Genomic DNA, 25,764 nt, shown 5'->3' on the forward strand with positions numbered 1-25,764 from the left:
AAAAGGTCAATTTTGACAAACTAGGAAGATGGCAAAAGGGTTGGGTATTACAACCAATCATCTTTTCAAGCTTCCACCAGGGAACGACCCATTTAATGGGGATGTCACAACAGGAAAAAACTTTGCCCCACTCATGGTGACCCATCTTCAAGGAGAAACGTTTCTTTCGCCGAACAAAGCAATTGGGGGTATATTTGTCAATATTATCAGGAGGACTAATTAATTCTAGTCTCTCCATGAGCCACATCTGTAAAATTCAATGCACATAATTAGTATTGCTATACAAAAATATGTTTTTAATTTCTGTACTTAAGAATATTATTTTTCTACCCGTAATAAAATTAGAGAGCCTCGAAGAGGTGCTTCTGGATTCTTTTTCAATTCATCAAGACTAAGCATAGTTTCTCCAACGATTAATGGCATTTGATTTCTCCTAGATTCAATTTGTTCTAGTACAGATATTATAATTGCTTGACCATCATTATTTTTACCACTAGTAAGAAGATATTGGCTAAGCATGCAAAAGAGGAAAGCTCTTCTCCTATAAACATGAAAAGATTCAGAGCGTGGTCTATCAAAATAAAAACGTGCAAATTTTTTTAAATCAACATTATTACCATGCACTATGTTTTTTAGATCTTTACCCCTAAGGTCAAGGAAACGCTCATAATCTTTGTAATAATACTCACTCACCCTAGGCATTACCGCAAGATTTAATGAAGGAAAGCCTAGAATGGCACCAAACTCTTCCGGTAAAGGGCAAATTTCATCATAGCCTAATCTAAAGCAATGAGTATTAGGATCCCAATATTCTAAGGCGGTATGAATAAAGTCTATATCAAGATCTACCCCCTTTATGCCATAAATACCCCCCATATGGAAAAAGTCAAGTTTTTTTCTCTCCTTAGCAGTTAAAGAACGACACCACTCACGAGTGAAATCACAAAAGCTCTTCTTAATTAAAGCCATGATTAATTTTTGAATCCAATTAATTGTTAATCTGTTCGAATTATATAGAAATCGTCAGATTTGGGGGCTATTTATAAGAAATTTTTTGGTAGATTTCAAATTCTGAAAGGATTTGGAAAAATAAGTCTGTCGCGTCGCGACAACGCGTCTAAGCCAGCGACAATTACGCGTTATACAAACCGCGTTTTTCTGACTTCGATTCGACTTTGATTTTGCACATTACACCCCATTATTCAATACCCCTATATACAAATCCAATCCATATTGCTTTTTTCTTTTGATTAAATTGAGCTTAGGCTTATTTTTAGTCGAAATCATTTTATTTTTCATTTTTTTTCTTTTGGGGGAGAACGTCGGATACCCTCCATTGATAACAAAAATGACAGAAATTTCACTTTTTTTTTTTTTTTTTTTTTTTTTGCACACACTCACATGCACATAAAATGAAAAATAAAATGCAAAGATAAAACATGCTTAATATAAAAAGTTTGTATATACAATATGTCTAATATGTGAGTCATATATAATACAACGGACAAAGTCCTATGAAGTCAAATAAATAAATAAGCACAGGTACAAACTATGGTGCTGGAGGCCGTAGATGATGAGGTACGCCCATCATATCAAAGAACGCTGTAGTCCGGGGTGTATGCCCCTCACCATCTCCTGACCCGCCAGTCGGCGGAAACCTCAGCTCAGGGCCAGTCCACCCAGGCTCACCCCGATAATCAATCGACAACGGTTGAGGCTGCAAGGGCTGCTGCGACGACGAGCCAACCTCGTACGTCCCACCACCCATCGAAGGAGCCGATGTCACGCCTCCTTGGCCCGTCGACCCAGCAAAGACATCCTCAGGCGAAGAAACCGAGTCCTCGGTAGGAGCATCCTCAGACCGGCCACCTCGGCCGCCAGCAGAAGTGCAGCGACGCCTTGAGCCTAATCTAGCCGGCTCTCTCCTAGCCTCGGGTCTCGACCGAGTGCGGGGTGAAGGAATAGGCTGTCCCTGCAAAGGTAAATCAAGTCAGATACCAAGTAAAGAATATAATAAAATGTGACACAAAAGAAAGACAAGAGAGATACCTCCTCAACGTTGTTCCCCCGATAGGTAGCTCGGTTCCGTAACCTCACGAGCTAGCTGCGAAAGGAGTCTATACACCTCGCCATAGTTGTCACCACCTCGCGAGAAAACTGTCAAAGGAATAAAGTCAGTAATAATACAGAACAAATACAAAAGCAAGAAAATAGATAAGCTCACCCGAGTCTGGTGACGAGGAATGGAGCGCTCCACAAAACGTTGATCCTCGGGGGCTAGAGGAATCATCCCCTCAATCGGTCCGAACATACCCTGGTAATGGATAGACATCCTCGGAGGGACGAACTCCCTAGGCCCAACCTGATAAAATAAAATTCAAATGATTAGAATTCACTTGGGGGCTACCTAATGAAAAATAAAAAGTAAAGCATACCGCTGCCTCCTCAGACAAAACAGGGGCCGGCACTAGCAAAGGCAGCAAGTCATCCTCGTAACTCTACCCCAAATGGACATGAGATTGCCAGGGAGTGCCAGGAGATGACCGACTCGCGGAGTCACGCATCAACGCCTCATGAAACATATGTCGAGGCGGGCAAGTGGGGACAACGAAAACATCCGAGGAGTGCTGAATAGCTACTCTCTCGCCAAGATACACTGTAGCATCATACGTCCCCTGAAAATAACGACGCTCGGTAGTATACCGCGCGACCAGCGCAGGTATAGCCAAATCAGCCCATGGTCGGTATACCACGCCAGGCTCCTATAAAAACAGCTATGTAAGATAAATGCCCTCAAAAGAGTAATATCAAAAAAATAAGTGTTCACGAAATCTACCGAGAGAATCAGATCTCGAATACGTGCAGTCTCGACCTGGCCGGTGCGACCTCCCCAACTGGCGCCAACGAGGAGCTCGCGAGGTGAAGGTCTTGTCAGCGTAAGCGAGGGGAAGTACTCTTAGAACCAAATCTACATAAATAAGAGAAAGTCAGCAAATGCTTGCACAAGTCTAGGGCTAATTTCAAAAGGATAGAAATATACCTCTACGACCCTCCAGAAACTGGAAAGTGCGATCTCTCCAGACAAGGCCCTGTGACGGCAGGAACGTCGCAGGCCCAGGAGAAAGTCAGCATAGGCCAAGCTGGTCTAGTCATACATCCGGACCAGGTGAAGGTCGCGAACAGCTCTCGGGTAGTAGAGGAGCACTCGACTACCCTTGTCAGGAGAAAAGGTCCCTGACAGCAAAATAAGAACAAAGATGTGCACCCGCTGCTCGCGAGTGGTCGCATCATCCTCAAAAGCCGCTACCAAGGTGGAATGGCGGATGCACCGGGAACTAAGCTGTCCCGGCTGAGCCTCAGCACGGACCCGAATAGCAATCAGACCCAATAACTCCAAAACCATCGGTGAGTAGACAGTAATATCACCGTCAAATGGCAGTGGAGAAGAACGAAACTCCAAACCCGTGATGAGACTAAAGTCAGCATGAGTGACCGTCATCTCACCCCAGGGAAAGTGAAAGGTGTTGGTGGTGTCCCAAAAGAACTCCACCAAAGCTTGGACGACGAGGTTACCCCCATCATAGGAGTACATGGCCTGAGTAGCCCGAAAGAGGGGAGTCAACCCACAGGACTCCCTGAGCTGTCGCAGCGCCTTGTTTCTTCTGAAGTACGCGTTGTATAGCGTACCGATGACGTTGTTGCCAGAACCATGACTACGAGTCCTCCCACTGATGAACCCGCGTTGCACCCGCTCAGAAATATGGTGCTCAGGAGAAAAGAAAAGAGTGTGCTCATCCCACTCTGGGAGAGGTTCAAGTCTAGTAGAGGGGTCCTCACCCTCGCCGACAGGCTCGTCCTCCCGGCGTGTGTCCCTCGACTGAGAACCAGAGCCGCGTCACCTAACCATGCTATATTATGCAAATAATAAAGATTAAGGTTTTATAGTATCTAAGGTTCGCCTAGCCGCATGATACTATGTTCGCAAAAAAAATATAGAGTACGTAGTACTAAAACAGAGCACAAATTCAATTTAAGCATAATTAGCATTTTCAAGCAACCAAACAATTTCTTGCAATACTATGACAAATATTGTGACAAATTGTACAAGAAGAACTAGTAAAAACACAAAGAACGGATCACATTGTTCTTCACGGCCTCAAGAGGTACAACAATGGTGAATCGCTCATTTCTTCACCAAATTGAGTCAAACAAGTCTCAAAACACTCCCAAGGCAATGTATAAGCATAATCAAGCAAGTTCAAGGCATAAAATTCAACAAACTAAGCAAATTAAGCAAGAATATGTTCAAATTTTCGGAAAAGTCGCGAACAAAGAATGCATAATTCAGCAACAACCGAGTTGAGTTTGAGTAAAACTTACATAGATCGGGAAAATAGATGAAATAAGCTTTGTTTTGCAACAAGTTTGAGCGAATTCGGTTGAGAATTGAGCGAGAACGAGAAGGTTGAAGTTTTGAGCAAATGCGAAAAAACAGAACAGCAGCAGCGGAAAATGAAGAAGAAAGGGAGGGTATTTAAAAAACCCGACCCTGTCGCCAAATGACAAGTTTGTCGCGTGGCAACAAAGCCTGTCGCTTGGCAACAAGCAGGCGACAAGCAGTTCCGGATAGCGCTGGAGCGGCGACAGAGTACAGGGCTCCATAATATGGTTATGTGAACCTCGTGCAGCGGTTTGGGTTCCTTGGTACGCCAGTTAGCCCCTCTAAGCAACTTAACATGATTTAATGATCGGCTCGATTACGATTAAATCAAGTGATCGACCTGGTAAAAAGATCGTCTCACTTCGCTTAAAGCGCCTGAACATTGGGTCATAACAAAGGCACCGACATAATGGTTCATAAACAGCAAAAGCACCGACGTAATGGTTCACAAGCAGCAAAAGCACCGACGTACTGGCATAGTGGAAGCAAAGTTCAAGCGAACTTTAAAAGATCGACAAGCGTTGGTATTCGATAATTTTCTTTGGAATATTATCACGACAAATGAAGGTGATTTCAAGCGGAGTTATCTTCGATCGTGTTCCCTAAGATGTGGAAGATGGTCACAAAGCGGAAGAAGATCGTTTCAAGCGAAGCAATCTTCGATAGTGTTCCCTGGCTTACGGAAGATTATCACAGCGGAAATTGGAGGCAGTTACAAGCGTAGCAGTCTTCAGGCGGGATGTCGTTCTCTAGCTTGTGGAAGGTCGTCAAAACAAAATGCAACAAATCGGTTACCTTCAGAGACGTGTGCTCGACGGTGCAAGATACGTGTTTCTTAACTCTTTTATATGTTTAACTAACGCTAGTTTGCAAGTATCGGCGTTACAAGAATGATTTGGGATCGCAGAACGTTCCGAAACATTCTCCGTCCCTATCGATACTTTGACTTTTGTTTTCGAAACATGCGTTTCTCCAAACTCAGTTAAAGTGGGGGCTTCTGTAGACACCCATTTGTGTCTCCCCAAAACCAAACCCAGTGATGAATACCTTTTGCGTCGAATGATAATCGAATAAAGTGAAAGTGTGAAAGGTCAGGTGTTGCGGTTAGTTTTTATTAAAAATTCTTTCTTTCTGTTTTCGGAAAACAACTCTATTTTATGAAAATAGCCAATCCAGTTTAGTTTGGTCCACGACAAGGGTCCAATAATAGTGTAGTTGGATGGGGCTTGGAAAGAGCTTTCCAAAGATATATTATAAGCCCAATTTCGATGAATAATGAGGATGTTATGGCCAAAATACTAAATTGGGCCCGGTTTGATCTTTACATGCGGCCCGATGATCTAGGGGAGGGCCCAATGTTAATTATTATTCCTAAAGTTATTAGAATTAATTATGGACTTCTATAATTCTCTAGAAGGTTCTCTTAAGTCCTAATAGAATTAGAATTAATAATTATATTTTGATAAGTTTTATTTGGAATAAAATATTATTTTATGAAAAATACGATTTCGGTTTTCATACGGACTTTACAAGTCAATTTTGATTGATAAGTGGACTCCGTGTTTAAAAGCGCGTAGGAATCCAGGCTGTCGCCAAACGACAGGCCTATCGCTACGCGACAAGCCTTGTCGCCACGCGACAGAGCTTGTCGCCAAGCGACAAGTTTGGTTTTGCGGCGACAGCGTGGAGTTTTATTCCTTATCAAATTCTACCTATTTGCGGACTGTTTTCTTATAAATAGGGTCCTGAACCTCCGTTTTTATTCATCTACAATCATCAATCTATTCTCTAAATTCTCTCTAAGCTCTCATCTCTCTAGCTTTTCACAAACACAATTCCGCATACACAAGATCCAGAAACACCTAACCAAGTTCGAAGTTACCTTCGCCCTAGACGTGAAAAGTTTATACTTTTCTGAGGGTTTAGTCCCAAATCCAGTCTAAAATTTTTAACTCTTTATTTAATTTAATTCTTTGATTTTATACTTTTCCTTGAAGTTTACTAACGCGTGTATTTTGTTATTAGAAAGAGGTACGAGGCATCAAAGTCTTTATTGCTTTCTAGTATCATGTTTATGGTTCCTTTTACTCTTTTCTAATATCATGTTAGTACCATGTTAGGTTTAAAGCTTTGATCTTTAATGCTTAGTGACATGCTAGGATTTGTTATTAATCTTGTTAGTATCATGCCTTGGATCTTGCTATTATATTTAAGCTTTATTATTAACATGATTATAATTGTTATGATTATTATGATAATTATTATGTTGCTTGATGTTATATATTATTGTTATTGCTTGATCACGCCTTTTATGCATGTTTAAAGGGAATTTGTACTTGAAATCACCCTTAATAAGATAATTAATAATTTAGTTTAGGCTAATAAGATTTTAATTCAAGTGATCGCCAATAATAGATTTATTTGTGCATTAATATTCAACCAACATAGATTAAACAGGTTTAGGATTAATCTAATGTTTGCATGTTAGTCAAAAAGCGCACATGAATACGAGTAGAATAAAGTAGATGCCTATTTTATAGGGCGAGTTCTTTCTTTTGTAGCTTGGACTCGTACCCTCATCCCCGAACCCTATTTGGTTCAAGACCTTTTGGAGTTGACGATCTCATGGATCGTTAAGGGGTGTAACCTTCACCCTGTGAACGGTTTACAAGTTCCTAAAACTTGTTGGCGACTCTTTTGCTCACTTTTCTTTCCCTTTGGACGCCACCATACTTAAGTGTGTGATCACAGTGGGGTTAATGCTTGAAATATTCCCTACAACTGCCTTAGAACTTCTGGGCACAGGCAGTGCACACAGCATGTTATATCCTCAACAGAGTATCTATTAGAGCCATCACCAATAAAACTCCCTATGAACTCATGAAAGGGAAAAAACCTAACATTTCCTACTTTAGATCTTTTGGTTGTAAATGCTTCGTTCACAATAATGGAAAAAGGAACTTGGGAAAGTTTGATGAAAGAAGTGATGAGGCAGTTTTCTTAGGATATGCCTCTAATAGTAAAGCCTATAGAGTTTATAATAAGAGAACAATGTGTGTTGAGGAATCTGTACATGTTATATTTGATGAAACTTAACAATTTATTGATGTACAGGATTGTGATGATGATTTTGAATGTGCGAAAACAGTATCCAGATGAGGAATCAGCATCATTGCAGAAGCAGCAAGGTGAAAATGAAGCAAATACAGAAGCAAATGAAGGACCTACATTGGAGAATGCAGCTGGAACTCCACAAGTTCCAGAACAGAATATATTGAATGAGGAAGTTCCTACAAAAGTGCAAACTGAGAATCAAGTTGGAGTTCCTACTGAAGAACCAGTCAATAACAATGAAGAAAGACTGTATCCAATCAAGGACTTCACACCAAAGCCTTGGAAACATCAGAAGTCACATCCAGTGGATGCAATCGTGAGCGATATCACAAAAGGAACTCAGACTAGATCTCAACTTAGGAACTTCTGTGCATTCTATGCGTTCCTTTCCTCTATGGAACCTAAAAACTATGTTGAAGCTTTAACTGACGCTGACTGGATTAATGCTATGCAAGCTGAACTTAATGAGTTTGAAAGAAATAAAGTTTGGCATCTGGAACCTAGACCTAACAAGAAGAAGACAATTGGTTTAAAATGGGTGTTTAGGAAAAAGCTAGATGAGCATGGTATTATTGTCAGGAACAAGTCTAGACTTGTTGTACAAGGTTTCAATCAACAGGAGGGAATCGACTATGAAGAAACGTTTGCTCCTGTAGCCAGGTTAGAGGCTATACGCTTACTTATTGCTTTTGCTGCTTACATGGGATTTAGGCTGTACCAGATGGATGTTAAATGTGCGTTTTTAAATGGATTTCTTGATGAGGAAGTCTATGTGGAGTTCCCAAACCATGTCTATAAACTTGACAAAGCTCTTTATGGGTTGAAGCAAGCTCCTAGAGCATGGTATGAAAGATTATTTAAGTTCCTTTTGAAAAATGGTTTCAAACGTGGTAAAATTGACAAAACTTTTTTTTTAAAATCAAATGGAACTGATATCCTAGTTGTACATATTTATGTTGATGATATTTTGTTTGGTGCAACTAACGAATCTTTGTGCAAGTATTTTGTTGACCTAATGAGTGGAGAATTTGAAATGAGTATGATGGGTGAATTAAACTTCTTCCTCGGTTTGCAAATCAAACAAACTGAAGAAGGAATCATGATCCATCAACAAAAATATATCAAGGAACTGATCAAGAAATACAAAATGGACAATGCAAAAACCAATAAGACTCCTATGGGTATTGGAACTAGGTTGGATGAAGATCCAACTGGAACTTGCATAGATCAAACTATGTATCGAGGTATGATTGTCTCTCTACTTTACTTAACAGCTAGTAGACCTGACATATCTTTTAGTGTAGGTCTATGTGCCAGGTTCCAAGCAAAACCAAAGGAATCCCACTTGATAGCAGTAAAGAGAATCCTTCGCTACTTGAAAGGAATTGATGACTTGAGTCTCTTCTATCCTAGAAGTGATTCATTTGAATTAAATGGCTTTACTAATGCTGACTATGCAGGTGATTTGGTTAATAGAAAAAGTACTTCAGGTATGGTACAGTTTTTAGGACCTTGTTTAATTTCTTGGGGTTCCAAGAAGCAAAACACAGTTGCATTATCCACAGCTGAAGCTGAGTATGTGGCAGCAACAGCATGTTGTTCACAAGTTTTATGGATAAAACAATAGGTTAGAGATTTTGGTATTATTTTTGAATGTGTTCCTATTTATTGTGATAATACTAGTGCTATTTGTATTTCTAAAGATCCAGTTCAACACTCAAAGGTAAAACATATCCACATTAGGCATCACTTTCTAAAAGACAATGTGGAGCAAGGGAATATTAAGTTAGAATTTTGTCAAACTGAAAATCAAATTACTGATATTCTAACCAAGCCCTTGAACAGAGAAAGCTTTGAGAAATTGAGATTGGAACTTGGGATAATCAAGCTGACTTGATTGCTTTTGAAGTTCCATGATATGGCAAAATCAAAAATAATGTAAATAAAGCAAAAAGAGCATATAGCGCAATCTTGGTGTGCTGAACATAGCTGAAGTGTCACCGTTGTTAATCACTGAAGGTTAGTTCATTAAACACTTAATTGCTTAAGAGATTAGTAATGTACATTGCATGTGTGTTGAAAGCGTGTTCCAATACATGTATTTTAAAAATAAAAATCGTTTTGGAAATTAAATGAATTTGGAAAGAAAACGATTTTTGGAAAATACATCCTACCAAAATTAATTTGCAAAAATTAACTGAACTTGTTCCATTAAATGACTAAACAGTAAAACCCATCAAATTCCATCACACCGCTTCATTCAATATAAAAGCATATTTCACCCACCTTTTTACTCTACTGTCAAATCACTTTAACCCTCTCCTATAAAAACAATCAAAGCTCAAAACCACCATCTTAAACCATGGTTATCATTGCTGAAATTGTATCTTCAGAAAACTCACATAACTTGGAAACTACAATTCAAGAAGAAACTTCTCCTCTAGCAATGGTGAATTACAAACCCTCTTCCGAAACACCCAAGCCCGCTGAAAAACCCAACCCCCTGACTTCAAACCCTAAAGAAGCAGAAAGTAAGAATGAAAAGGAAGAAACTGCTAATTCAAGTGTGCTTGAAAGAGTTCGAGAATGGAAACAAAAGAAAGAAAAAGAAAAATCACTTGAGGAGCAAATACAGGAAGTTGAGGAGTTGGAACAAGGGGTTCAGCAGGAGAAAGAAGATGATCAAGAGGAAAGTGATGAAAACGAGACGGAGGAGAGAGAGGAAGAAGAGGAAGAAGAGAATGATGATCAATTGGAACTTCTTGCAAGTGCCGAAAGGTATGTTGTTGGACATAGACTCGATGTTTCCTGGTGCAAGAAGTCTAGGTTTTTAGAATTTCTTGATTTAATCAAATTTCAAGGGTGGGAGTACTTGTTAACTACTGCATCTAATAATGTTCTATATCCAATTGCTATGAATGAGTTTTGTAGCAAGTTCTAAGTTAAACAAGGAAAGATTTCTAGCGTAGTTAATAAAAGGAAAATTGAGTTTGATGTTGAAAAATTAGGGACAATTCTAAGAGTACCTACTGGGGGTAATGAATTGTATGTCAAAGGAAAAACAACTGTGAAGGTTGGTGATTACTTAAGTGGTAATATAGTTGAGTCCTTGGGAGGAGAAAGGGGGAAGAATGTTATGAGTCATAATGATCTAAGCCCTTTGAACAAGCTGCTGTTTAACTTGGTTAGAAAAACAATTTTACCTAGAACTCAGAAAAAGAGTCAAGCATGTTTAATGGATCTGGCTATCATCTTCTGTCTCTCTAAAAATATCAAAATAAATTTTCCTTCTTTGATGTATCAACATCTAGCACACTGTGTTCCTAGAGAGAACAAAGTGGGCTATGGGGCTGTGCTCTCTACTGTGTTTGAGTTTCTAGGTGTGAAGCTCAAAGGAATTTATGAGGCATTGGAGGAAAAACCAGAAAATGTGATAAATGGTGAGACACTACAAGGTATTAGCCTGGAGGTAGTGAATGGGAAGGTTAGGAGAGTAGAAGAGAAAAAGGCAGCAGGTGGGAAGAGAAAAGGGAAAGAAGTTCCTGTTAAGCCTGTAAGGAAATGCAGGAGGCTCTTAGCTAGCACTGCTCCTAAAACAAGTATGGAGAAGCCTCTAGAGCTGGATGATGATGAAGAAAATGTGACTGCTGGACAGGTGGCTGAACTTATGGATAGAGCTAAAATTGCTGAAAAACAGCTTAAGGCAGTTACAGAACAGGTACAGAAACTTAAGAGGAAGGTACAAGGTCTTGAGGGCAGTCTCAAACTGCAGAAGCTGGAGTTCCAGAAGGATCTCAAGAGTCTTCAAGATAAATTGAAGGAGTATGTGAAGCAGAACATTGAAGACAACAAGAAGATTCTTGAACTCCTTCAGACTTAACTCAGCTCAGCCTCACTTCAAATCTTTCAGCCTACTAGCCTAGCCATTTCTCTGTTTCTCTATTTCAGTCATGGACAAGTTTAATTTCTGTTTTAGTTTGTGAACAATTTATTTTGGTTTGTAATATTTTTAATTGTTCAGCAGGATGTTCATTTCTTGGTTTTAATGACTATTTTTGGAACTTGGCAGAAACATGTGTGTATATATATGTTATGAAAACTAACTTGAGCAAGAAAGTGGAACTAACTTAAGGGAAGTTAGCAGCGCTGCCTTCAGTTTCCCACACTCGATGAATTGCTTGTGGGGCTGTGGCTAGATGCTTAATACCTTGAAAAAGCAGGACTTTTTGATGATGCCAAAAGGGGGAAAAGAAAAGGAAAACTTGAAGGCTGAAGTTGTTCTGGGTTCCAGTTGAGAAAGTATCAGAACTTTCTTCTGATATGGTGCTAGTAGCTTAGTTTTATTTTCTGTTCTGTTTATTTTTGTTTTTCTTGTTTCTGTTTTTTAATTTTAGTTGTGTGTTTACTTCTTGACAATAAACAAAAATCCAAAAATACGTCCTTCTATTTGTTTTAACTTTTCAAAAGAGTTTGCTTAAGTTTGTCATCATCAAAAAGGGGGAAATTGTTGAAGCTTAAAGGTTTTGATGATGATGAACTTAAACTAAAGCAAACTCAATTAATAAAGGTTTATAAGTGTTTGATTAGTACAGGTGAAGTTGACCTTGGAGGTGGAAGAGTAACTTAGGCTAAGAAGACATGAAGAGACCTTTGAAGAAAAGTCAAATAATATAGGAGAAGAGTTCTCTAACAAGAACTGAGTTCCTTAACAGGAATGTTCCCTAACAGGAACTTGGATGATGCATGTTGAAGACAGTAAGTTCTGGAAGGAACTTAGTCTGCGAAGTTCCAGTTGAAGACTGAAGAACGAGTGACAGCAGGAACTTGGTCCTGGTCTGCGTGAAGCCCAAGTAATTCAGTATTACAGAAACGCAGCACAGCAATATTAATTTAGTTAAGATTTTATCTTCTAGATTTATTGTTAAATATGTTAAGTAGATATGCACGAAACTTGTTAGAGGCATGACAAGATAATTGGCAAATTTAATTAAACGGAAAAAGATAAAAGAAAGATTTTAAGCAAAGATTTTCAAGATAATTTAAAATCTGGTTTTATCAAAAGATATTATTCGTTTTGCTACAACTTATCTTATCTTATTTTCCGAAAAGATTTTCTCTTAAAAGATTTACATAAAACTTCATTTTGTGATTTAGTTAAATTAACTTATTTATCTTTTGAAAAACCCTACTTGCTATATGAGTTAATCTTGTATAAATAGTAGAGATCATATTTTCATAAGTTTTTTGTGAGTTCTGCGTGAAGAAATCTCTGAGCTTAATTTGTGTAAGTTTGCCAAGCTTTAATCTTGTCATAGTTGTTTCGGGTTTGGTACATTGCTTGCCTAACATATTCTAGGTGTTATATTTTCTGTAATTGGTTGGGTTATTGGGTGTATGTGTATGAAAAATATATTGCATACAGGTAAGATAGCTTTGAGTGTAAAAGCTGTGACATAGTACTGTGAGAGTACGAGAGAATTCAAGTTGGAACTTGAGTTGGGTAGGATAGGGTCCTACTGTGTAGCAGGTTCTATTTGGAACTTGTGAGCAAAGGTCTTTCATATAATAGGTTTGTAACTTGGTGTTTGCCCTATTATAGTGGATTGGTTTTTATCTGGAAATCCCTTAGAAGGGTCGAGGTTTTACTTCCAGTTGGGCCCTGGAAGGTTTCCTCGTAAAATCCTGTGTGTGTTGCAAAGTTCCTTTATATTCTGTTTTATATTTTGAAAAAGTAGTCACTAGAAACTCATCTACAATTCACCCCCCTTCTTGTAGTGTTCGTTTCAACTAACACTCCGTTTAATAATGTTAGTCTCATTTAGAATCTTTTGACTATAAAAAAATTAGAGGGAATCTTTTAAATTTCTCTTTATATATAAAAACAAATATAGTCATATGAGATATAGTTTTATTCGTCTTGATGAGTACTTTATTAATATCTAATTTTTATAATTTTTACTAGAGTGAAATTAAAGATATTTGCGACCAAAGATTTACATCGATATACGTAAATGGGACTAACATTATGAAACGGAGGGAGTATTATTTCTCCTACTTGTGGCTCATATGTTGTAGAATTTATTTTTTTTCACACTCAAGAACAACTTCATTAATCATGAAGATGAATACTCATTAACAACAACAAAAAAAAAAACAAAAAAAACAAAAAAAAAAAAAAAAAAAAAAAAAAAAAAAAAAAAAACCCTTAATTTTTTAAAATTTATCTCAAAGTTCTTTGTGACAATATCCATACTCTGCCATTTTTAAGATTTTAATTAATGTGTTATGATATGTGAATAACTAATATGATACCAAAATAAATAATATAAAACCCACATCACTAGAATTAATACTTGAATAAATAATTTGCTACAAGAATAATAACTGAAAATACTTTATATATATACTTATACATACATATATTGTAATATCATTTTGAAAGGATTAATCTAACTAAAGCCATTATCAATCATCAACCATATATAATCATTCATCAGAATTATTAATCTACATTCCTATCTCCATACACCTACATGTGAAATCAATTACCAAACACTACTTCAAGAACTACATCAAATTCAGAATTTCAAGGTACACACCATGTAAATAAAGCTAACTTGGAGGATAATTAAGAAATTGCCCTCGCTTTTGCCTCAAGGTCGTTCCCTCCCGCAACACCATAGTCATACTACCATAATTTGAGAAAACCAAGCATTCTCTTTCACAAATTACTCCGTAGCCTACATGAATTATGGTTGCAAAATTTTAATTGATGATTGTTCACCGATTACCAATCATATTACTATTCATGAGTACTGTCTGTTTGTCTGTGATTATAATTAATAACCGAATATGCGTTAATATAATTAACTAGTCATTCTAATAGATTTTCATGGGATATAGGCGCCAATGAGCGATTCTCGCAAAAAAATTCCCGCTTAATTATACTTAGGCGGTAAAATACCAAAACTTTGCCTCTCTAATTTTCCCTCCCATTTTTTTCATTGAGCTATGTGTTGTCAATTTGGTATTGGTTGTTTATATAGGATCCACATAGACTATGTGTATCATCTCCCTGCCTATCATCATGTTTTGTTTTACCAAATTAGCAAATTATCATGGTTGAACTCTGCAAAGAACCATGAAGAATATAAAAAATGACTATATAATGTGGCTTTTAGAAAAAAAAAAAAAAAAAAAAAAAAAGACTAATGTTACTTTCAGAAAAATAAATATAATGACTAAAATATTATATTCTCTTACTATATGATGTTATTACTAGTTTAAAATTTGAAAAATCATATCAAATCAAAATAAACCATTAAAATTCACATTAGATCAAACCAGAATACCAGATCTTATCAAACTCGAAAAACAAAATAAAATAAAATTGGATTATAAACATAGCCTAAATCTAAATATATATGGTCTGACTTTAACAAAGGGTTTTTGATACAAAAAAGTTCAAACTTGAGACATGGTACAAAAAGAAGACTAGTCTTTGTACTCTACATTTCAAAAAAATAATAAAAAAAGATTAAAAAATAAAATAAAATAAAGATGTGCCATTAACGTGTGATTTGATGATTATCAAAGAGAGTGGGATTCCATTATCATAAATGATCTGGTCTATGGCTGGCTTTTGGCTAAGTTGAGGGCACAACCTAACTTGTAGACCAATTCATAGTTGACGCATAAAAACAATTCCGCTGAATTCAAATGACAATCTGCTTCAGCTACCATTAGCAGCAGCAGCAGCAGCAACCTAACAGATTAAGGAATTATCTTGTACTTTCTTGTCATGTAGATCCAAAATCGAAATGAATCTGCAGTGTTTCTGGAACCCCCAAATCCGAACTTCCTGCTTTTCTCCATACCCCGATTAATATAATCGTCTGATACAGTCTGACATCTGAGGACAGAATCGACATACCACCAAGTCCCAACCTCCTCGAATCTAGTAGGAAGCAGATCCTTCTCTAGTACAATCTGATCCCATACAGGACCTTTCTCCCTCATCATTTCTTCAAGAGTAGTAGAATCTTCTTCAAATTCCACGGTTTCTAATTCAAATTCGTCAGCCAAAATCTTCCACAGATCTTTCCACTTGAACACATCCCCGTTGCTACAGTTGAATGCTTGCCTCTTGCCTTGGTGATGAAGTGACGCCCATATTTGCTGCTCAGCCACTAAATCCGCATCTGCAGCCTCTGAATAACCATCCCAGGCTGCCTGGTTGCCTGGAAACTTTAAGGGTTTTCCTTCATGCTTGCATATAGTGGCATAAATACAGAGCGAACCAATTATGTTCCTAGTACTGTAAGGAGAAAACCCGTGCATAACAGCAGGTCGATGGACTGACCACGTCAGATTCTCCTTTGCCTGCACCTCCTCAGCCAGTATATCCTCCATAGCATAATAACTATCGGTAGTATCTTCCCTGGGCAACTCCTCAACAAATTGAGGTTCATTTTGAATTTCAGCCGATGAGTCCAAAGAAGGTAGGGCATATTTCTGACCTGTTTGAAGACAGATATGCTGCAAGTTTGGCGCATTAGGTATGACCGCATTAAGAACATTACGCAGCATTCTGCCGTTCTCTTCGTAAGTTTCCTCTTCAGTGGATTTGGTAACCCATCCAACGTAGAATACATGAGTTACATCACTCAGATGTGAAAGTTTAGCTTGGGTAGCTTCAGGATCAACCATATCACATTGGATGTATTGAACATGGTTGTGGTGAAACTGCCATTCAGGTTGACGCCTTCGCCCAACACCATAGACCTTCCACCGGCCACCGGGTGTACTAGATAGCTGAAGGATATCTGCAAGACTATTACCAGAGATGCCAGTCACACCAACTACAAGTGCTACATTATGGTATTTCGATGGAATATCTCCACTCTCTATTCTCTGCAAAGACCAGACAAACACAAATAAGATTTAGAGGTGCAAAATAAAGCAAACATGTACTAAAATGAATTGAAATTTTAAACGCACACTGAAAATATCGAAAATAAGGTGTCATACATGTAAAGCGGAACCAATAGCTCCTAGCCACCACCAATTCATGGAGCAAATTCAATAGCAGAAAACCCTGAAATTATATGAGAGAACACGGAGACAGAGAGAATAAGACAATGAAGGAAAAAAAACAAAGAGGCATATAAAACAGGGGTCCTGAGGCAGCTGTTGACTAGGTGCATTATGATAAACAATATTAAAAAAAAAATCCATATACAACCCTTCACGGCTCTGTTTCATAATAGTCAGCATTCATGTCATAAGTATTAGAAAAATTACTTGAACCAGATCATACTTAAACTACAAGCAAAAGAATATCATACAGAAGGCGAACCCTCATCAAGAGATTTAATGACAAAATGAACTGCACATTGTTATATTACTTCGTACTTCATATCTAACAATTTAGCTACACAACACCCTATTGATATGATTATAGCTGCAAATTAAAAGTCCGTATGTAATAACCTGTGTTTTTAATACTCATTCCATACCAAATTATTCGCATCATCATAACTTTTATCGCTATTCACATATACTATTTTGACCATAATATTTATGTTAATACAAATATATACTAGTAATTATTTATTATAATAGGTGCGGAGTAGAATGTAAGAATGTAAGATACTTTTGGATTCTTCATAACACTACATTCACATTTAAATAATTAACGGCCAAAGTTATGCATTGGTAGATAAACATGTCTAATCAAAATGATGCAAATAATTTGGAATGAAGTTGTTGTATCTTAAATAAAATCTTGAAGAATTCAACCAGAAGGTATTTCCAAATGGTAGAAAGAGAATTTTAGACTGAAAATTCCCCAATCTATGTTATACCCCCCTTTTTCTTTTTTACTAGGTACGAAATTAAATAAATAAAGAGGAAGGAATATTATACTACCATTTGACATTCTATTTTCAGGTACTTATGTTAACAGAAAATTAGAAGCAGTGAAGCAATGTATACGTTTCGTTTCAAGACATGAATGTCAACTCACAATAATTAGTTAAGACAAAGCATGTGATTACTTGTTCAATTCATTTTATTCCACTAATCAAAGAATATTCACAACCAGGGAAAGATAATCACAGTTTATCATTCAGCCATGTTAGAACAATTTTTTTTTAAAAAAAAAATTATTATTAGACATCCCTTCATAATTTAAAATAAATAATAGAAAAAACCGATTTAAAATGCAGATTATACCAGAAACACATCCATCAGTGAAGAATGGTGAATCCTTCTCCCATTATGAAGAAATAGGGGGCATTATAAAGCTGTTTTAATAAACGGTATTAAAGAAAAGTACTAAGAGAAGCAGCAAAATGTCTTCAAAAGTGAATAAGGGAAACATTTATATGTGAAAAGAACATTAAGTCCAATGGAAAAAGCCTTACAATGCCATGGCCATCATAGTTAATCTCCGAATCCGGATTCTCTAGTTCTTTGATCCATCTTAGTAGAGTTAGTTTATATAACAGACCTCAGCTCTTTTCCCCATGTATCAGCCACCTTAATGCTTCTTGCTACCTAAACTGCACAACATGCTGCTTGGAGCCCCCTTTGCTACACTTGGATAAAAAAAAAAAAAGCCAGACTCTAACCTTAACTAAGCAAAGATATCGGTTCCCCCTCAAATGCCAAAGTAAGATAAAAGTCTGAGGCAGGACAAGAGCATGCGTATCAACTTAAATAGAAATATAGAGAACCACATCCTCAACAAAGATATTGACATTTTTAGTAGGCATACGGACATTGAGCCTGAGCATAGACTTCCCCACGAGCAAACTTTTGTCATCAACTTCAGAACTTAAAATCCACCATGATTTAGCTTAGCAGATTTTTTGACAAATGCTTGTTCAAACTTCAAACCTTGCCGACTTGGCCACCTTGGTGAAACTCCCATCAGCATTCTTAAATTGAACAAAGAAATTGCATTAAGCCCATCACCTCTGCAACAGATTCCTATAATATTCCTAAACCTCAATAGGCGAATGCCTGATAGCTAGGATGAATCATACTAATTTCATAGACACTAGCATCTTCAATGACAGAGTACTGGATTCACTTCAAAGTCATGCTTGCTTCAGCAAATTTAAAGAAGATTAATTAAGGTGATGTCTGAGGAAAGATGTTCAAGATATGGGCATTAAATTCAAAAGAGTGAGAATTCCAGAGAGTATGGAGAGTTCTGGAGGTGAACACATATTCTTTGCAAATAGTTATTTCCCTTTTCTTTGCCATTTGATTGATCAGGCCTAGCTTGTCTAGGTCAAAGCAGGTTAAGCTCCATAGATATTTCCCCATTGTAGCAACATATCTGGCTTGTTCCCCAGCTCTTCATCACTGAGCCCTAGAGATCCAAAAGATCTTTCTCTCATACCAATAAACTCTGCTAATTCATCAAAAGGCTCGATGTGACTTTGAGCTCACAATATTATTTCTCAGATGCAATTCTGGCCTTAATTAACATCCTTTAGGGAAAGAGGCAACCACAAGGACCTTGAAAATTGACACTGATCATATTAGACTCACATTGGGGTCTTGTCTAATTTCTTGGCATGAAAAATGACCATAGACTATTTTTAGGTCCTAGATGATCCGCCTATTATGCCAAAGAAGAAGAAGAAAATGCCAAAAAATCTTACAAAATAGTTAGGGAGATATTTGACACCAGCTTATCTACCATGAATTGATATCAAAATTTGGTTAGCCTGATTACCAAAGCTGTGTAGATCACTTTATTTTATTATTGGAAAATTTGTCAAATAACACCTTTTATAATCCTTTTGTTGTGAAAAAACACCCTATAAAATTTTTTTTGTTAAAACACACCTAAAACCAGAATTTTTTTTGCGAGAACACACCTTACCCCATTTTCAGGCCATTGACTTTGGTTTAACGGCATTGACCCCCTCACGTGAGTGTCAAGTGCTTAGAATACCCCGTTTCTCTCTCCTCACAGCCACCACAACCACATCCTAGCCAACCCTAGCCGCTAACACCACCGCCTAGTCGCCACTAGAACCACCTCTTAGCCGCAAACACCACCACACATCAACCTAGCGGCCATCACCGCCCACGGCCCACCCAAATCACTCTAAACCTACCCACAAAACCCCCCTCCCTTTCTTCATCCATAACAATCAGGCCATCCTCAGCTCCCCCAACGTCGGCGCAACGATCCATGGCAAAGAGTGACCACCTTAACCATTAGGAACAAGATTAAAGTCAATAATTTGTGGTGGATTTGATGTGGGTTTTTGTTGGGGATTCTTGCTCTATTGTTAGATCTAAGGAAAAGTTGCAGAAAATTGAAGATCTTAAGAAAGAGGGAGTGAAAATGGAGGAGAGAGAAAGATAGATGTGATTTTTCGGGTGGATTTTTTGTGATTTGGGTGGGCGGTGATGGTGGCTAGGTTGATTGGTGGTGGTGTCCACGGTTGAGAGGTGGTTCTAGTGACGGCTATGCGGTGGTGTCAGTGGCTAGGGATGTCTAGGCTTGTGGTTGTGGTTGATTGAGGAGAGAGAAAGGGGGTATTCTGAGAATGTGACCCTCACGTGAGTCTCACGTGATGAGTCAACGCCGGTAAACCAAAGTCAATGGTCTGAAAATCGGGAAAGGTGTGTTCTCACAAAAAAAATCTGGTTTTAGGTGTGTTTTAACAAAAAAAAACTTTATAAGGTGTTTTTTCACAACAAAAGGGTTATAAAAGGTGTTATTTGACAAATTTTCCTTTATTATTTTAAGGTTTATAATATTGTTATTTGCATGGCTATTTGATTACTAAACTTTGTCAATAAGTGAACCAATCACAAGTAAGGGCATGTTAGTGCACACCATATCAAATCTATACAATTGCCCTTGAATAAAAGATTGTATTTCAATCACAGCTATGGCCTTGGAGTCATCCCTAAGAGATCAAGGGGAAAATAATAGCTTGGATAGGTCCTTAATTGTCCCTTTGGTGTCCCTAAATTATTATTCACTTATGGTATAAATATAATAGGCTCTTTGTGTTTCTCTATGAATCCAATTTGGTTCCCATCTACATCTCTTTTGTTTCATAACTTCATTCTCCTTACACACAAGCTTACCATAGCCTAATAATATGGGGAGCTTTAGCCCGTGGTAGATTGGAAGGCTTATATAGACAATGCTAACTTCTTTACAAACTTAAATCTAATGAAACTAACAAAAGTTAAATTTGTTAATACCTATTCCCTGATAAGAAATAACCATGGAAAGAGGGACATACCAACTAACAACAACTTCAATGCAACACAAGATAAGCCTATCTCAGAAATCACTAAAATCTATAAAATAGGGGTTTTTAATCAAAGTCAACACCAAGTAAAACTAGGATTATGATTTAACCACAAAGATTACAAAGTAGCAATCACAAAAATATCGAATAATCACCAAGGTTAAGGAGAGAGAAAATTTCATTGATTTCAAAATTAAGCAAAAGATTATTCAAAACAACAAGCTTAACCCTATATATAGGGCATTACAAACAAACCTAGAGTTCCTAAATTGCATCCTTTGGATTACAAAATGAATGGCTAAGATTAAAGCTAGCTAAATAAGAAGGAAATAATTTCATCCGCCCGAAATAGGGGGTTGGAGTGCCTGCTCTAGAGGGTAGGAGTGGACGCTCCTTGCGTCTGCCAAAAACTTGAACCGACGACCAAAGGAGCGGGCGCTCCATTGGGAGGAGCGGGGGCTCCAAGCGACTGGCTGGACAACTCAAATTCAAACGTTCATAACTTCTTTGTTTCTTATTAAAATTGGGCATATGACCTGTCGTTGGAAAACTCTTGGATTCTAGTTTAATCTCCAATTTGATACGCTTGAAAATTCCTAGTGGTTAAGAAGATATGGCTAATTGAATTTGAATTATCCATTTTTGATCAAGTACAAGTATTTCCTTTTCATCCTTGTTTCCATGCTTACATCTTCAACCATCAATTGTAAAATTAAGACAAAAGGATCACTTTTATTCACACCTAAGCCACGTTATAAGATAGGGCATCTATCCAAAAAGTAGATTGGAGCCTTAAATGCCACTAATGGATCATATAGTCATACTATCCATAGGTTTCAACGATACTCTCGCTTCATTCCTTATTTTTCGTTAGGTTCCTTTTCTGAAGTTAGGATGTTGTGTTTGATATGGCTAAGGCCTAAGGGTACATGAGATGAGATTCTGGTTCTCACCCATGCAGTATTACCTTGAAAGAATCTCACATAATGATGGAGAAAGTCGGAAAAAAATTTGATAAAATGATTGGCTGTGTTATATGGAGAGAAAAACGGGTGTTCTATATAAGTACATTCTCTTGTAAAAGCTTTTATGTAGCTTAACACAGTCTGGCATCGTGCACAGTTCTGCAGTGAATTACATGTTTATGTTTTATTATTTTTCACATATAACAGCATTGGCACAAGAATTTCAAATGGGAATAGATGATGAACGTACATACCAGGTTAGAAGGCACATATGCAGAGCTGCAGTCCAAGAATTCCACTCTAGATCATAGAAAGAGTAACAAAAGGTCTCTTAAAATGACTTTTGCATCCACCTGAAATACTATAGTGTTCAGATTCACTAAAAAAAATAAAACAAGCCTGTATAAAATAGCATATACTAGAAGAGGATACCTTGGGAACGACAGAAGCTAAAATTTTCATCTGCAGTCCAATGAAAAAAGTGAGCCTCTTGTCCAACTGATCTTATGACTAGCGCCAAAACTTACAAACAATTAAGCCTCTCAAACACCAGGACATCAGAAGGTTGACGAGCTTATTTATAATATCTACCCCTTATTCGATCCAATAACCTTAATTCTTCATCCCTTGGAAGATAAGGATCAAGTTTGCGAAGGTTATTTACGAACATAGCGGCCTCATCTGGACGATTAAACTTACAGAAAAAATCGACTACAGAATTGTATGTGTTTGAGTTAGGTCTACAATTATGGTTGATCATACAGCGAATCATATCAATGGCCTCCAGAAACATATCATTTGCAGCATAATATGCAATGAAAATATTGTAAGTAATTACATCAGGAATAATCCCAGAGCTCCTCATCTCAGAATAAATTCTAGAAGCATCTCTCAATCGACCATTTTTGCAATAAGCATATATAACAGTATTATATGAAATGATATCAGGCTGCAGTCCGTTACTAGCAATTTCTTTCAGAATTTCTTCTGCTCTAAGAAATGATCCAGACCGGCTATACATGTACATCAGAGAATTATACGTTATCAAGCTAGGAGTAAACTGACTCTCCTTCATGAAATCCAAAATTTCATTTACTTTTTTGACCATCTGTCGGCGGCCATATATAGATACCAGGGAATTCAAAGTTGTTATATCCATAGAGTAGCCTCTCCTCCTCAACTCCTGAAAAGCACGTTCCGTTTCCACTAAAAGGCCAGTTTTGCTATTGACAAGAACTAACGTCTTCAGTAGCACAGGATGAAGTGTAATTTCCCCAGAATACATCTCTTCTGCAAGAGTGCACATACGTTTAGTTTGCTTCCCATTAGCATAAGCATGAAGCAAACAAGAGTAGCTCAGCTCATTAGGCTTACACTGACCACTTCTCATTTCAGTAAGTACCTTTTCAGATTCTTCCCAAAGACCACCTCGAGCTAATGCTGCCAAAATAGCATTGTAGGTTGAAAGATCTGGCATGACACCAGTTTCCAGCATCATCTTATAAACAGCCAACGATTGTTTAAAGGAGCCACATCGACTGTAAGCACTTATTAAGGTGTTGAAAGTATCCCGCTCTGGTATAAACCCTGCCTTCTTCATCTCACTGAACAGACTAGAGACTTCAGTATCCATTCCATTCTGTCCAAACACGGCCAAAAGAGAGTTCCAAGTGACAATATCAGGGGAACAATTGCAATTCTTCATTTCCTCAAATGTCCGCATCATTTCCGAAAACCTCTTGCGATTACCATGCATTTTAATTAGGGCGTTAAAGGTGCAAATATTGGGTTTGCAACCTGCATTTCTCATCTCCTCGAAGACCTTCATTGCACATTCATCTTTACCAGCCTTCTCAAAACCAGAAAAGAGAGTAGTGTAAGTAAAAACATCAGGTTTGATCCCTTTCTTAACCATCTGAGCTTTAATCACCATAGCCTCTTCTAATAAACCACCCCTCACATAAGCAGAAATCAAGGAATTAAAAGTCACATCACTCGGTGCATATCCACGAATCTCCATCTCCCGCAAAACCCCCATTGCTTCTTCAGGACGCCGAGACTTTCCATAAACATCCAGCAAGACATTGTACGTGACATTATCAGGCACAAAACCAGCTAACTTCATCTCCTCAAAAACTTCAGCTGCCTCCTCATACAAAGACCCACGACGACAACAACTTATAAGTGTATTATAAGTGTACAAATCAGGAGCGATTCCATCACGCTTCATATTGTCTATAACCTTAGCAACTGTAAACCAAGGCATACCCATCTTTCCATAAACATTCAAAATCACATTATAAGTAACCAAAGTAGGTTTACACCCAACATCCTCCATTTTCTTAAAAATGGTCACTGCCTCCCTATATCGTCCATTACTAGCATACGCGCTTACCATTGCAGTATAAGCATAAACATCAATGTCAAAACCATCCTTATCTAACTCATTAAACAAGCAAGCCGCAATCGATACACGGCCTTCCTTACCAAGAATACTAATCATAGCAGCAACAACAGGCCCATCTAACAAATTTTGATAATCATTCCTACTACGAACCCAATTAAACACCCTGAAAGCCAAATCACACTTACCCAAAAACCCTAAACCCTTAATTATCCCCAAAATGTCAGCATTCACAGACCCCAAACCAAGAATACCCACTTCCTGATTTTCGCTAATTCCTTGATTTTCAAACAATCTAATCAAAATACAGCCTAAATTAGATGAATGTAAATCAGTACCAACAAGAATTTGAAAAATTTGCTGACCTTGAGGGGATAGACCATGATGAGTCCAGGGTTTACCCTTGTTAGGGTCCCGGTGTTTACCGAGGCGGCGATGCCGTCTAGGAAGACTAAGAAGAGATGGGTTCAAGGCACTGCTATTGCGATGACGGGTGTTCACAAAGTTTGAGTCTTGGGGTTGTTTAATGATAGGTTTAAGGGGAGCAGAAGCAGAGGATGGTGATTGTGGCAGAACTGATGGTGGGGGTGGGGGTGGGGCTGAGGAGAGAGAAAGGTGGCGGTGGTTGGGTGTATTAGGAAAAGGAGCAGCTGGAAGAAATGGTATAGCTAGTTTTTCTGCCATGGTTGGAGGGGAGAGAGAGAGAGAGAGAGAGAGAGAGAGATAGGGAGGGAGAGAAGGCGGGAAGAGAGAGTGTTGCAGGATAAGTAGAGGTGTTAGACTGTTAGACTTGTCTTGGACCGTTTATAATTTAGATAAGTTGTAAATCATTTATCTTAAGTTTTAGAGTGACTAGATGATTTCATAAGCCGATTTTTGAAATTAATGGGGCTTCCAAAGGGAGGTTAGGACTTAGGAGGAAGTAAAGCTGGGCGTGGGCCGGGTCAGCACGCGGGCGGCCCGGGCACGGCACGAGGATGGCCCGGCACGGCACGGCCCGCCGGCAGGCCCGGCCCGGCACGATGGCACGCCCCTCGTGCCTCGTGCGGGCTGCGGTTAAAAAAAACCAAAAAGCAGCCCGGCACGGCACGAGCCCGGCCAATAGCCCGTGGCACGGCCCGCAGGCACGGCCCGCAGGCACGGCCCGCAGGCACGGCCCGCGGGCTAACGGCTATAAGGCTGTTTTTGTTTTCCCTCCAACGGCCATAAACGGCCATAAACGGCTATAAACGGCTATATTTTCACCTATAAATACCACCCTAAACTTCCAATTCTTTCCACAACTCAACTTCTCATCTCATTCTCTTACTCTCTTATTCTCATAATCTCATTATTCTCATATATTATAATTTATAAATTATAATCTCTTAATATTTCTTAATCTCTTATTCTCTTATAAATTTTACATTTTTAATATTATTAGTCTACTACCAAAAAAAAAAAAAAAATACTTTGTTATATTTACATTCGGGAAATTATAATTTCGGGAAATTATAAATTCGAGAAATTATAAATTTGGGAAAGCGTTGAAGCGTCGTTGTA

General features: G+C 38.1%; 1 protein-coding gene and 1 pseudogene across 2 annotated transcripts; both read right to left on the reverse strand.

Moving 5' to 3' along the window:
* Nucleotides 1–15,328: 15,328 nt before the first annotated feature.
* LOC145577837 ((S)-8-oxocitronellyl enol synthase ISY1 pseudogene) lies at nucleotides 15,329–18,086 on the reverse strand (annotated as a pseudogene).
* LOC145580100 (uncharacterized) lies at nucleotides 16,628–24,998 on the reverse strand. 2 transcript variants are annotated; one of them, XM_081637445.1, is made up of 3 exons: nucleotides 22,251–24,998; nucleotides 22,073–22,158; nucleotides 16,628–16,652 (listed from the first exon to the last, which is right to left on the reverse strand). In XM_081637445.1, the coding sequence occupies exon 1, from the start codon at nucleotides 24,904–24,906 to the stop codon at nucleotides 22,393–22,395; it is 2,514 nt and encodes an 837-aa protein (XP_081493571.1). In that variant the 5' UTR covers nucleotides 24,907–24,998; the 3' UTR covers nucleotides 16,628–16,652; nucleotides 22,073–22,158; nucleotides 22,251–22,392. The 2 variants fall into 2 exon arrangements, with proteins under 2 accessions (XP_081493571.1, XP_081493570.1); XM_081637444.1 differs by having other exon boundaries at nucleotides 16,630–16,652; nucleotides 22,073–22,171.
* Between the last annotated feature and the right edge of the window lie 766 nt (nucleotides 24,999–25,764).

Source organism: Chenopodium album, chromosome 14 (assembly GCF_948465745.1).
Source record: "Chenopodium album chromosome 14, dcCheAlbu1.1, whole genome shotgun sequence".
Classification (NCBI taxonomy): domain Eukaryota; kingdom Viridiplantae; phylum Streptophyta; class Magnoliopsida; order Caryophyllales; family Amaranthaceae; genus Chenopodium; species Chenopodium album.

Excerpts from the sequence above, each read along its gene's own strand:
- LOC145580100 (XM_081637445.1), bottom strand. The coding sequence starts at position 24,906 with ATGGCAGAAAAACTAGCTATACCATTTCTTCCAGCTGCTCCTTTTCCT.